Genomic DNA, 14,186 nt, shown 5'->3' with positions numbered 1-14,186 from the left:
CATGTATCTTAGGATACAGATGTTTGTATATTTACATGTATAAGATACGTAAGTATTTTTACAAATTAAACTTCATGATAAATTAAGGAAAATGCAGTGTGTATCATTAATGGTTATTAATTTGAATTTCCTTCCCTGGGGCCCATTCTTTAATTGCGTATGCCACATTCGACCAGTATTTTAGCTCAACAGTCAATTTTATAGCCGTTTCAAAATCCTTCTTCTTAAAAGCATTCTCTAACTGTCCTTCTATCGTGGCCATTCTCTCTGTATTCTCTCTTCTGATTTTTTTAACATCCTCTTCAGTATCAATATCCATCAATTGTTCATGTATTTCAATGACTTTCATTAAAATTTCGGGATCACTTTGAGTAATCTTCTCCTTCACAGAATCCTGCGTTAAATCAACATTATCCAATAATTTGATCAAATATTGCGATCTAGTTAGAGGCTCCTTCAAAACGTGATACGCCTTGTTGAGTAATGAAGAGTGTGTGTCCAGCTCTTCAGAATTTTGAGCCATATCAGGGTGATGTTGGGCTTGTAGGGCTCTATATTCCTTTCGTAGTTTTGATTGATCCACTGACCATATCGGTGTCTTAGTTGGAAAAGTACGAGGAAATAGTTCGTAGAATGTAGTGAGATACCTCTTTTGAGTTAAGAAACGCTTCATGGGGGTGTTCTTTGTGAAGACAGTGTATGCTCATCAGCTTACAAATGGTAAATTTGTTCAATCCAACGATTGAAATTCCATAAGCGCACCTTTAAGACATTCCGAACTTTCAACTTTGATAAATATCAAGAATGTATGCAACGAAAGACAGCTGTGTCAATTACCGGCTTATAGAAGACTAGATATAGGGGTAGCCATGAGTCTTCAGGACAGGTTGATTATCACGAAGCCTATGTACTTCAAAGAAAGTGCTTCTGAATGTGGGTATTGCCATGGAAAGAAGAAGAATCCAAGGAACTACTTTCCTTTGGATTCATGGTACGAGAAGTATAAGGACGGGTTCGACCTGGATGCTCCTAATAGAGGAACGTACAACCTTGGATTTCAAGCTGAATTGATGACTGTGGAGATGTACGACACACTTTGTAACCTGGGCTTTAGGAGATCTGGAAAGTTCATTTATAGACATGACATGTTAAGGAACTGCTGTCGCTTATTCACGATCAGAACCTCTCCGGATCAATTTCAGATAACCAAGGAATTAAGGAAAACGGTTAAGAAATTCAAGAAACATATCACTGCTGTAGATGCCATCGAAGAACCTTCATCGAAGAATCAAAAGTTTGATTTCATTAAAGAAATTATTTCTGCAGAAAAGGCCTCACCTGATTTTAAAACTGTATTCGAACCTGCTATCTTTACCCAGGAGAAGTATGATCTATTTGCCAAATATCAAGAGAATGTACATAACGATTTTAAACACAACCCGAAATCATTTAAGAGATTTCTTTGTGATGGACCATTCATGCCGCAAGTTATTACAGGGACTGCTGAGGAATGGAAAGCTCTAAACGAGTGGCAAGATCAAGATTTTAATAATAGTACTAAAATTACAAGACTGGGGCCAACGCATGAATGTTATTATTATAAGGATAAGTTAATTGCAATGGCCGTATTGGACTTTTTGCCCAGTGGAGTCTCATCAGTTTATTTCATCTGGGATCCTGATTTCAAAAAATGGTCTCTGGGAAAAATTAGTGCCATGAGGGAAATGGCTATTTTGTCAAAGCTTCAAAGAAAGTACTACTATATGGGTTACTATGTAGAAGATTGTCCTAAAATGAATTATAAAGGAGCATATGGGGGAGAACTTCTTGATGTGTGTAATGGCGAATATGTCTCTCTTGATTTTCTACATAGAAAACAAATGATTTCAAATGGGAAATTATTTGTAATGGATGAAAGCGAGACTGGTACTTCATCTGATAGTCCTCTCATGCGAAAATTGTCTGCAGAATCAGAAAACAATTTTCCTAGTGTTAATACGAAAGTGAAGTCCAAGAACATTGCCGAGAATATATATGGCGTTAATGGAGAAGCATATGATGATATTGAACAATACATTTCTGGACTGCTCAACTTTGATATGCCATATTTAAGCGAGGATGAGGATGCAATTTATGGCGTGATTAAAGCAGGTGGTGATGGGATGAGTGCTCTTCCGAATGTTTCACCAGGTTTACTGCCACTACAAGAACTGTATTTCATTGTCGAATTAGAGGAGATTACTGATTTAAATGGAAAATTACTGATCCTGGATACCGATGACAACGAAATTAGACCGATGTTAAATATATATGGTGAATCTGAGTCTTCAAAGCGCGTTATATGTGATCTTGTTAGAACGCTCGGATTAGAAATCACAGCAAACACAATTGTGATTATTTAAAGATGGATAGTAGGAATTGATATTATATATAATTATTAATCCCTAGCAAAGTTAATTATGAAGTACGTTCTTAGTAAGAATGGAGCGTTACGTAGAAAAGGAACATGTTATTTAAGCGCCTCGAGAATTTTCGGGTAATAGAGAAGACAATATTGAAAATTTTTGAAATCACATGAAGAGTTTGTATTAAATACCAAAATAGTTCGCTATATTCCATACAAAAACAGTCCCATAGAGCTTGATACAACGGTTCAGAATGAATAGTGTAGTCGATGTCGTCAAATTAATCGAGGAACTTTACTCTCCGAATCCATCTCACAATGTAAATGAGATCCAACAAACACTACAAGCGATTCAGAAATCCAACGACGGTTTCCAGCTGGCAAATGAATTACTTGAAGGTGGGGACTACTCACCAAATGTGAAATACTTTGGTGCGTTGACATTAACAGTTCAGATAAATGTTAATGTCCACAGCTATGAAGATTTATGGAGATTATTCAGAGCAAATCTGATACATTTGACTAAATATTGCAATAACTATGTGAGTAATCCTCAACAATATACACCTTTAATGATTACCATTAAAAAATTAATGTCAAATCTTTCTTTAATTTTTAATAATATAAACGAATCCACGTTCCAAGAAGTGACGCCTACGGAAGCAGCTCCTGTAGTTATCACCAACTGGAATAATCCAATTGACACTGTGATTTTTCTATTGTCAAAATCCAATGAGCTATCAGATTTGGGAATGAATCCACACACTGATGAAATTATCACAGAGGCCATAAACTGCACAATTCCATATCAACAATTATTGCTGTTCATTGGATCGAATCCGGCATATAATGAACTATTATTGATCTTTACAGAAATTATTGTTGAGGATCTAACCAAGCTTCAATCCAAGAAGCATGCGATTGCAAAAATTCATACAACTGTCCATACTTACTTATACGTTTCAACAATGGCATTAATTAATGCCAACTTAACGTCTAAACAAAATATACCATCCGATACAGTCTATAATTGTATTAATTCATGGATCAATTATATTTCTATGTCACAAAATGTTTCCCAAGATGGTAAGATGGATTTGACAGAAGTGTTTCAAAATTTATTAAGCTTAATGCAACAATCTTCTGAACAATTAGATAACTTTACTATGGCTGAAAAAATCTTGGTTATTTTTGCCAATGTCTTTTCTCAAGATCCATTATTGATGGGTTTTGAATTAAGAGAACAGGTTGAGGCATTGTTTTTGGGTATATCAAGATCTGGGAATGGAGACACTGCAAAGAATCAATGGATGTTGCAATATATGAATTACCTGGTTACAAATGAGATGGTATCTGAATTGAAAGATTTAGCAATATGCATAGTGGACTTTCTTCAAATTAATACTTTGGATGTTTGCAATAAGTTATTTACAAATATATCTAATGATAAATTTAACGAAGCAAATTCGCAGCAGTACATAAAGGTTTTACTTCAACTAACAAACTTTCCATTGGTCCCCGTTTTACAGGAATTTTTTTCTGTAAGAATGATTGACTTCTGGCTAGAATTAGCGGAATGCTATTCAGTTCTCTCTAACGAAATGTTGAAACCTAACGCACATGAGATCTCGACTGAGATCTTTCAACAGGTCATTAATATTTATCTTGCAAAAATTTCATTAATAAACAAACAAAAAATCCTTCAAGATGATACTGAAGATATATCAGCAGTTCATGAATTTGAGGATTTTAGAAGTGCAGCTTCAGATCTTGCTCAAACATTGTGGATGATTCTAGGTCATGAACATTTAACGAATATTTTGATAGCTGGGATTGGAGGAAATGATGCGTCTTCAAGCAAGGATATGATGAATCTTTTCCAAATTGAATCTATGTCTTTCTTACTGAATGTTTTATTGGAGGGTTCTGGTGATACCTTAAGTAAATGGATTTGTAACGTCATAAAGGAGAATGCTTTTACTATCGGGAATATCCTATTACTTCTGAAAACTGGTGTCCAGAAATTATCAGAAAATGAAGATATGGTTGCACTTTCGTTGCGTTTAGATCTTGCTCGAACAAGCTGTCATCTACTAGGGAAATGTTCGGGATACTTTAATGAAGATTCTCAACAACTAGGACCGTCGCTTGAAACCTTATTCCAGGGCTTAGAATCATGTACCGCACCTGTAAACTCACTAGAAGCAACAGCAAGTAATCAAAAATTAGAAACTGTGATTGTCAGAACAATTACAATGCTTTGTGAGACATGTCGTCAACAACTGTCATCATTTTTGGGCTATTTTTTCACCGTTTTAACATCCATTATGAGTCCAGATGCTCATGTGTCCACATTCACAAGATCAAATCTGGTAAGGTCAATAGGATACATTATCCAGTCACAAACTGATGGTGGCCCTGAACAGCAAGCAAAATACATTATTCAGGTAATTGATTTAATTAGTAATTTCATTGAACAGAATATCACACTGAAGGTGGGACAAACACCTGATCAACAGCATACTTATATTCATTGTTTATTGGAATGTCTCTCAGAATTAGGTTCGGCCCTTCTTGATCCTGATGAATTGGCAGACTCAAAGGTATTGCCTCGATTAGCCGAATTTCAGCAGTTTTGGAAAAACGATCCATTACAAGTTCGTAATAAAATTCTTTTATTAATTGAGAAAGTTTTATCTGTGCCAACGTTTAGCCGTAAATCTGATTTTATCGAAGTAAGTTGTTTGATTTTGGGTAAGATGTTAACATTACCCGATGATGAACCACATTTTTTAAGATATTCTATGCAAGAGATTATCGAATTTATACTAAGACATGTTGGTAATTGTGAACTTTCAACATCACTACCATATTTTGTTTACTTGTTAGAGAAACTTGTTATACATTTTAAACAAACTTTGACTAGCCAGGAGTTTGACTTCTTATTTGAAAAGATTATTTTGGTATATTATAGTCAGTTCATTTTTCCTGATCCTGATTTATTACAAATGACTATCAACTTTGTAAATACCATTCTCGATACCAATCCCTCCATACTGGTTCATTCTAATCATTGGAACTCCTTCATTTTCCCTGAATTTATCAAATTGCTGCTTTCTAAGGAAAAATTCACCATTATAGCTGTTAATAAGTTTTGGACAAAGGTGCTCAATAACAAAAGATATACAAAAGAAGACTTAGAAATAACAAGATCTCAAATTGGCGCGATAGGGCAAGATTTGGTTTACCATATTATGTATGGTCTGTATCACACCCAAAGATCTGATTTGAATTCGTATACTGACGTTTTAAGAGCATTAGTAGCCAAGTTCCCTATGGAAACGAAACCATGGTTGATTAATGTCTTACCTCAGCTTTCAGATCAACCTGTCGTTCATGAGAGATTCATAAACAAGCTTTTTATCACAAGAGGAAATAGAGCCGCCGGTAATGTTATATTGAATTGGTGGCTCGAATGTAATGCTCTTCCAGGGTTTTAGATCATTGCCACAATGGAAACCCAACACTAAAAATTACTGCATTTTTTGTTTTTACATAATTTAATTTAGATAGATATTTTTAACATGTGTTCACTCGTTCATGATTTAAGTTGTTGCCATGAATTTCTTCAATCTTATTCTTGCTAAGGCTTCAAGAAAGAGTCTGCCTAAAGTGACTCACTGAAAGAGCAACCCTCATATAGGGTCAATTAGCTAAACTATAGGTCGATCCTCTTTCAACTAACGGCCCGCTTCATCTGCTTACGCTTATCTAATCACAGACATTGCGGGCCGGAAATCTGTTAATGACATTTTTCCGTTACCGGCGAAACCGGCAATGACTGTTCTTCAAGGAAATCTTTCAAGCATCCATGAATATTACTATTGTTCATGGATAAGTATTTAAAGGATGGGTTCAATGGTACGTTTCTCGAAGTTTTACCCTTGCTCTTTTTTTATTTGTAACCTCCCTTTCGAATAATGTATACACTCTGATAGCATTTAAGCATTTGTATTATGACCTTCACAGAATCTACAGGTCCCAGAACCTTATATGACAAAGTCTTTGACGCCCATGTCGTTCATAAGGACGAAAACGGCTCTTATTTATTATACATCGATAGACATTTAGTCCACGAAGTCACATCTCCACAAGCCTTTGAGGGTTTGCAAAACGCTGACAGAAAAGTTAGAAGAATTGACTGTACTTTAGCAACCTGTGACCATAATATTCCAACTGAATCAAGAAAGAATTTCACAGATATTGACTCTTTCATCAAACAAACTGACTCCAGACTACAAGTGAAAACTTTGGAAAAGAATGTGAAGAGTTTCGGTGTCCCATATTTTGGTATGACTGATCCAAGACAAGGTATCGTTCACACCATTGGTCCTGAACAAGGTTTTACCCTACCAGGTACCACCGTTGTCTGTGGTGACTCTCACACCTCTACTCATGGTGCATTTGGTTCTTTGGCTTTTGGTATTGGTACCTCTGAAGTGGAACACGTCATGGCTACTCAAACCATTATCCAAGCCAGATCCAAAAACATGTTGATTAAGATTACTGGTAAATTGAATCATGGCGTTACCTCAAAAGATTTAATTCTTCACATTATTGGGGAAATTGGTACAGCTGGTGGTACTGGTTGTGTCATGGAATTTTCTGGTGACGCAATTGAAGCTTTGTCTATGGAAGCACGTATGTCCATGTGTAATATGGCCATTGAAGCTGGTGCAAGAGCTGGTATGATTAAGCCTGATGAAAAGACTTTTGAATATGTTAAGGGAAGACCATTGGCTCCAAAGGGTAAAGAATTTGAAAAGGCTTTGAAATACTGGAGAACTTTGAACACTGATGAAGGTGCTCAGTTTGATCATATTGTCACAATCAAGGCTGAAGATGTGATTCCAACCATTACTTGGGGTACTTCTCCACAAGATGCCTTGCCAATTTCCGGTTCTGTTCCAGACCCAGCAAAGGAAACTGATCCAATCAAAAAGTCAGGTATGGAGAGAGCCTTGCAATATATGGGTCTTGAACCAAATACTCCATTGAAAAGTATTAAAATTGATAAGGTTTTCATTGGTTCCTGTACTAATGCACGTATTGAAGATTTGAGAAACGCTGCTGCAGTAGTTAAAGGTCACAAGTTAGCTGATAACATCTTGCAAGCTATGGTTGTTCCAGGTTCTGGTTTGGTCAAATTGCAAGCTGAAAAAGAAGGTCTAGATCAAATTTTCTTGGAATCTGGATTTGAATGGAGAGAAGCTGGTTGCTCGATGTGTCTAGGTATGAATCCAGATATCTTGCAACCAGGTGAACGTTGTGCATCTACTTCTAATAGAAATTTCGAAGGTCGTCAAGGTGCGTTGGCTCGTACACATTTGATGTCACCAGCTATGGCTGCTGCTGCAGGTATCCATGGTCACTTTATTGATATTAGGGACCATGAATATAAGGATAACGATATCCCAGCTGTTGCTGTCTCCAGTGAATCTGAAGGTGAAGATACCCTTGAAAAAGCCGCTTATGAACATGATGAACCAACTCAACCATCTGATTCTAGTGATGAAGTTGCTGAAGATGAATTAAAAGATATTCCTGTAACGCATGCTGTGGCCAAACTTTCTGTTTCTGATGTGAAGAAGAGCAAAGCTCCAGCTGCTTCTGGTATGCAACCATTTTTGAAATTGGATGGTCTTGCTGCTCCTTTAGATAAAGCTAATGTGGATACAGATGCTATTATTCCAAAACAATTCTTGAAGACTATTAAGAGGACTGGGTTGAAGAATGGGTTGTTCTATGAACTACGTTTTGAAAAGGATGCCAATGGGAAAGATAAGGAAACTGATTTCGTCTTAAACGTTAATCCATGGAGAAAAGCTGAGGTACTAGTGGTTACTGGTGACAACTTTGGTTGTGGTTCTTCAAGAGAACACGCACCTTGGGCTTTGAAAGATTTTGGTATTAAATCTATTATTGCTCCTTCTTTCGGTGATATTTTCTATAATAACTCTTTCAAGAATGGTCTATTGCCAATTAGAATTGATCAAGATGTTATTCTTGAAAAATTTTACCCGATTGCTAAGGCTGGTGGTAATCTAGTTATCGACTTACCAAGTCAAACTATTTCTGATTCTAATGGTAATGTCTTGGTTGAACATTTTGAGATTGAAACCTTCAGGAAACATTGTTTGGTTAACGGTTTGGACGATATTGGTATCACATTGCAAAAGGAAGAATTCATTAGTAAGTATGAAGCCAAGAGAAGAGATATTTACTCTTTCTTGGAAGGAGGTTCCAAATTATTGAGATTCGATAACATCCCAAAGAAGGCCGTCGGTACCACTACCTTTGATATCGTTCACGAAAAATGGTAGATGTTGATTTCGCCATGATATGATGGTTGTGTCAGCTTTCTTATCTATTTATTTATTACTTTTAATTTAATTCTTCGAATTAATTAATTGATTAATCTATTTATTATTTATAACTCAATTCAAAAAGATGAGTTTGAAAAAACAGTTTCAAAGAATATTTATTCATATTTCGTAAGTTCGTAAAATCATAATCATAGCTATCATATACTATAGAACGTTTTCAACGTACAAGTTAAGTAATTTTAGTAATTTTCAATTGCTTCAATTCGGTTTCCAGTTTCGCAGTTAATTCCTTATAAAATCCCAATTTGAATAATAACTCAAATAGGATAAAATATGGCGCCAACACTAAACTTTGTACTAAGTTATCAAACACGGCAGGTTTCTTCCTTTCAAAGACACCATGTCCAATAAATTGAGCAATCCAACCGAATAAAAACAGAGCCAGTTCCAATTTTAAGGATGTGTTAATCCAATGATTTTTAAGGGCCATATTGATTAGAAGAAACAAAAATCCGGCAAGCAAACCAGTGGGTAAATATAATTTCATATAAAATAGAGTGTATAGAAAAGTAAACACATTGGTAATCGTAATTCCATGGTATAGCTCTACCCTATTCAAGATGCAGCATGAACTGATGAGTATGGTTGGTACGAATAGGGAGTGGATGCCCACATTTACAGCATTATGATGGTAAAACTTATAGAAAAGAAGATTTTTGCGTAATTCGGGAGATTCCTGAGGTTGCATTTTAGTTGGAGTACTCTTGTTTCCTCTAAAAGTATCCCAAGAACCGATCATTTGATCACTTCTTTTATATCCTTTTATGCTTATTCTTAATATTTCGTTTCCCCAATCTTTTCCGGGTAGCGCTGTTCCATCCAAAAATTTGCCACCTTGAACTTGGGATTTAACAAGGGAACTGCTAAGTCCTATATCAATACACTGCAAAGAGAACAACACTCAGTCTATTAACTAATCAATTAACAATGTCCGGAGGTGCTGCTGCTGCATCTGCTGCTGGTTATGATAGACATATCACTATCTTTTCTCCTGAAGGTCGTCTTTACCAAGTCGAATACGCTTTCAAGGCTACCAATCAAACTAATGTCAATTCCGTCGCTGTAAGAGGTACCAATTGTACGGTAGTAATAAATCAAAAGAAGGTCCCTGATAAATTGCTTGATCCTTCGACAGTGTCTTACATTTTCCCGATATCGAGACACGTCGGTATGGTCGCCAATGGTCCAATTCCAGATGCCAGAAACGCCGCTATGAGAGCTAAGATGGAAGCCGCTGAATTCCGTTATAAATATGGGTACGATATGCCATGTGATGTCTTGGCTAAGAGAATGGCTAACTTGTCGCAAATTTATACACAGAGAGCCTATATGAGACCTCTTGGTGTGATACTCACCTTTGTTTCTGTGGATGAAGAATTGGGGCCTTCCATTTATAAGACTGATCCTGCTGGGTATTATGTTGGTTATAAGGCTACTGCCACGGGACCTAGACAACAAGAGATTACTACAAGTTTGGAAAATTATTTCAAGAAGAAAACAACAGATCATTTGGAGGAAGAATCCTGGGAAAAAGTGGTAGAATTTGCCATCGCACATCTAATAGACTCATTGGGTACTGAATTTACCAATAATGATTTGGAAGTTGGTGTTGCTATCAAGGATAAATTCTTTGTATTAACAGCGGACCAAATCGAGGAGAGATTGGTTGCAATTGCGGAACAAGATTAATATTAAAATAGATATATACATGTATGTGTACTTATAACTGTCCGTTCTAAAAGATTTACGTTATTTACTCATAATATTTTAACATTTAAGTCCTTGCAACTCCTATTATCTACTTATTTCCGCGGAGCTTCGGCACGGCTTATTCTCATTGCAATATAAGAATTTGCCACTGACTCTAACGAAGATGGATTTACCGTCGTCCTGGTCTCCAGTAGAGGAAGGTCACCAGCTATCTTTACAGTACAGTTGATCAAATGGCACTAGAAAAGATACTAGAGACGAGTCCCAATATGCCTGTTTATCCTGGTAGTCAACTGTGTGAAACCCCAGATCTCCATAATACCAATAGTAAAGATAAAAGAGTACGGAAACCAACCAATAAAGTTAGTAAAGCATGCGATAATTGTCGGAAAAGAAAGATCAAATGTACGGGGAAGCAACCATGTGCTACGTGTGAAGCCTATCAATGTCCGTGCATATATTCAACGCAGAAGAGAAAGACGTCAAAGAGAAATAACACCGCTAAGATGGAACAACCAGAAATACCGAATGGACCCAATAGTGTAGAGACGAATTCAAGTTATACTAGTTGCAGTAGTATATGTTTGAATGGTGCGAAGCAAGATAGTGTTTCATCTGCAAGTAGCGCAACGTTAGTAAATGAAACAGGATTCACTAGGAAACATTTAGACGTAAAGAAAGAGTTAAGACTGGTAGAAGGTAATAATGGACTGTATAAGGAGGATGCTAGTTTACAAGAACAACTGATAGCTTTGCAAAACATTTCTAACTATCTAAAGAAATTACCAAAGTCTAATACTAATATTGATAGAGCAATATCAAGTGTGAAAGCCCAAGTAACTGAGTTAGTGGATAACTGGAACCCCGTAATAGATTTCAATAAATTAAATTCTATTCCTAAGGATGATCCAAAATCACTAGAATCACATCTATTGACAAATAAATACACAGAACAAGTTTATCTAACAAACTTTGGAATATGGACAAGCTCAAAAAAGGAACCTCAACAACCTCTAGTAGACGAAATGTTTGGTTTATACTCCCCATTCCAAGCCTTTTCCATCCAGGGGATTGGTTATTGTTTTAGAACACACATGCAATCAAAAGAACAATGTGCAGATATGGCAAAGCACACAAAGGAGACCTTGTATATCACTCTTAGATTTTTTGACATGTGTTTCCAACATATGAATGAGGGATGTATGTCCATAGCAAATCCACTAGAAAGTTATCTTCAGAAGAAAAATTTGATGGCTTCTACGCCGAATTCAACCTCCTCCATTGGGAGTCCCAGTACAGCAAACGAAAAATCATTGGTCAGTATGTTAATTAACCGTTTACCACAACCATTCATTGAGAATTTAACGTCAGTTAGTCATAAACAACTATTTGATACCATGTACAACGATTCTGAGATGTTTAGAATGGTTTTAAAGATGTATGATACCATTCGTCATACCTTTGAATCGTTTATGAGAGATTTGGCATGCATTAAAAAACAATGGGAAACTGATACATGTAAAGATCCCAATGTTGTACAAAAATTTGTCGATTTTTGCGAGAGTGAAGAAATTCTCCTGGCTCTGAGCTTCAGTTATTATAACTCAACAATGTATCGGCTAATCGATTCGGATGCTAGTGTAGCATATTTAGAATTGCTAGTGTTGTTTTTGGACGAACAACAATGGGCTGAAGAACATTATGGTTTTGAAAAGGTACTATGTGTTGCAATTCAACAGGCAATGAGAATAGGTTTACCGCGTTGGGAATATTACTTGGGCCTTGACGAAGCCATGGCAGAGAAAAGAAGAGTTTTGTGGTGGAAACTTTATTGTTTTGAGAAGATGATGAATGCGAAGTTTGGGGGGTTGCGGTCAGTTGACGAAAGAAAAATGTCATGTTTATTACCAAATGATTTTAGAAGAGCGGGTTTCTTAAATAATAAAGCTTTTGTTGAAACTGTTGATAAAGTACCAAGATCAAATGCCTTTGATAGCATGACCGTTAGCGAACTTAAATCATATGGTGAATGTGCCATTTTGCAATTGGCTAGTCATTTCTCTGGAAAAATTCTTTATAACGAACGTTATACTGCGATCGAAAACAGTGCGAAGCCACCATTTCTAAAAGAACAATTATTGCAAGAAGTTTGTGAATCAGTACAAGCAATAATGCCAAAATATGAGGCAGTTAAATTGCAAATGTCAAAGTTATTTGATATTGCGTACGGTAAAATTCAGATTACTTCAGCAGGTCCTGTATCAAAGCTTGAAAAAGTACAAGCATGTCAATATGTTCAGTTCTATGAATTCAATAGATGTCGCATATATGGTTCAGTTGATAATCTGATAACAAGACTAAGCGATAGCCCTTCCTATAAGAGTGTAGATGTGGAGAAGATGGTTACACAGGGCATCTACTCATGCTGGTTAAACATGAGTGAGTCGTTGTTGCATCTTGAGGACACATACACTGTGTGTCGGTCTCTAAAATACTATTGTGTTGCCTGTGTTTTATTGACGGCAAGAAAGTTTACTCTCTCCTCACTTCTAAATTTAAATGATGTCATTACAATCGTCAAGCTATTTCAGCGTTTTAAAACACTTGAAATAGTGGATAGAACTGAGGAATTAAATCAAGCCCAAGAGGGTAAAGCGATTAAGGAATACCGTCGTGGATTATCATTTATCGGAATAATTAGCCGTATCATGTTGTTAAGATATATTGGCGAATCAGGTATGTCAAATGAGGAATTTATCAAATTATTTGATGAAAGGGCACCTGAACTGGGTATGTATCCGGCGATTATCCTCAACCCTAATTCGGTCATTTACAAATATTTATTGCAACCTGTCGAAAAGAGTGGTTTCCATCTAACTGTGAGGAAAATGTTAGAAAATGACATTGATGCTGCTTTTAAAGAGAGCAAGTCATCAAAGTACTCAAAACATCAATATAACCCGTTGAGACAGGGAAGGCAAACTTCTTTATCTAGACCAAACATGCCTACTCATAATATACTAAATGATTGTGATATTGATACTATGGCGCTCAAAACCGAGGGGAATACTGGTCCAGTTTATCCATCAATGAATGCATTATACACGAATGACCTTTCGGGAACCATTCCTTATTCACCCTCTTCATTTAATTTAGAGCAGCTGCAAGGTGGAACTCCAGGATCAGCGGTTCCAGCTGGCTCTGGTCTGCTCAATGGAAGTTTAGATGGTAACACCCAGAATCAAGATCCCAACTTAATAGTAGGTTATAATTTAGGGACGTTAGATGAGTTTGTTAATAATACTGACATGAATGACTTATACAATGTGCTGTGGAGCGATCTTTATTCTGACTCTGTCTTGTAAATTACAATTTATACTCTATAAAGACTTTTTTTTTTTTAATATGTAATACAGTACAAACTTTTTTTTTTCTGCCTTCATTTTAGCATTATTAGTTTTGAACCCAATCTTTCAATAGCCATACCTGCCACTATGGCAATTCTAGTGGGGGCGAAAAGGCTTCGAGTCGGTTACTTTTTGTGGGTAGATCAGAAATCAGAAATAATCTGTTGCTTGTTAATTAAGAGGCTAGCGAAAGAGCAATGATATGGTTTTAGTGTATGA

At 36.3% G+C, this 14,186-nt stretch overlaps 7 protein-coding genes across 7 annotated transcripts; 5 read left to right on the top strand and 2 right to left on the bottom strand.

Annotated features, from left to right (window-relative positions):
• Window positions 1-106: 106 nt before the first annotated feature.
• JAC1 (J-type chaperone JAC1) lies at window positions 107-673 on the bottom strand (the record flags this gene model as incomplete). Its single annotated transcript, XM_003673072.1, has 1 exon — window positions 107-673. The coding sequence occupies one exon, from the start codon at window positions 671-673 to the stop codon at window positions 107-109; it is 567 nt and encodes a 188-aa protein (XP_003673120.1).
• Window positions 674-869: 196 nt separating this feature from the next.
• Window positions 870-2,402, top strand: ATE1 (arginyltransferase; the record flags this gene model as incomplete). Its single annotated transcript, XM_003673071.1, has 1 exon — window positions 870-2,402. One exon carries the CDS (start codon window positions 870-872, stop codon window positions 2,400-2,402), a length of 1,533 nt encoding a protein of 510 aa, XP_003673119.1.
• A 256-nt stretch (window positions 2,403-2,658) lies between these two features.
• On the top strand, window positions 2,659-5,904 carry KAP122 (Kap122p; the record flags this gene model as incomplete). The annotated part of the gene is made up of 1 exon (XM_003673070.1): window positions 2,659-5,904. One exon carries the CDS (start codon window positions 2,659-2,661, stop codon window positions 5,902-5,904), a length of 3,246 nt encoding a protein of 1,081 aa, XP_003673118.1.
• A 516-nt stretch (window positions 5,905-6,420) lies between these two features.
• Window positions 6,421-8,787, top strand: LEU1 (3-isopropylmalate dehydratase LEU1; the record flags this gene model as incomplete). The annotated part of the gene is made up of 1 exon (XM_003673069.1): window positions 6,421-8,787. The coding sequence occupies one exon, from the start codon at window positions 6,421-6,423 to the stop codon at window positions 8,785-8,787; it is 2,367 nt and encodes a 788-aa protein (XP_003673117.1).
• Window positions 8,788-9,019: 232 nt separating this feature from the next.
• Window positions 9,020-9,589, bottom strand: MPO1 (2-hydroxy-palmitic acid dioxygenase MPO1; the record flags this gene model as incomplete). Its single annotated transcript, XM_003673068.1, has 1 exon — window positions 9,020-9,589. The coding sequence occupies one exon, from the start codon at window positions 9,587-9,589 to the stop codon at window positions 9,020-9,022; it is 570 nt and encodes a 189-aa protein (XP_003673116.1).
• Window positions 9,590-9,777: 188 nt separating this feature from the next.
• SCL1 (proteasome core particle subunit alpha 1) lies at window positions 9,778-10,539 on the top strand (the record flags this gene model as incomplete). Its single annotated transcript, XM_003673067.1, has 1 exon — window positions 9,778-10,539. One exon carries the CDS (start codon window positions 9,778-9,780, stop codon window positions 10,537-10,539), a length of 762 nt encoding a protein of 253 aa, XP_003673115.1.
• A 254-nt stretch (window positions 10,540-10,793) lies between these two features.
• PDR1 (drug-responsive transcription factor PDR1) lies at window positions 10,794-13,925 on the top strand (the record flags this gene model as incomplete). The annotated part of the gene is made up of 1 exon (XM_003673066.1): window positions 10,794-13,925. One exon carries the CDS (start codon window positions 10,794-10,796, stop codon window positions 13,923-13,925), a length of 3,132 nt encoding a protein of 1,043 aa, XP_003673114.1.
• Between the last annotated feature and the right edge of the window lie 261 nt (window positions 13,926-14,186).

Source organism: Naumovozyma castellii, chromosome 1 (genome assembly GCF_000237345.1).
Source record: "Naumovozyma castellii chromosome 1, complete genome".
Lineage (NCBI taxonomy): Eukaryota > Fungi > Ascomycota > Saccharomycetes > Saccharomycetales > Saccharomycetaceae > Naumovozyma > Naumovozyma castellii.
The sequence above is the reverse complement of the archived record's forward strand: the minus strand, read 5'-3'. Positions and strand labels throughout refer to the sequence as shown.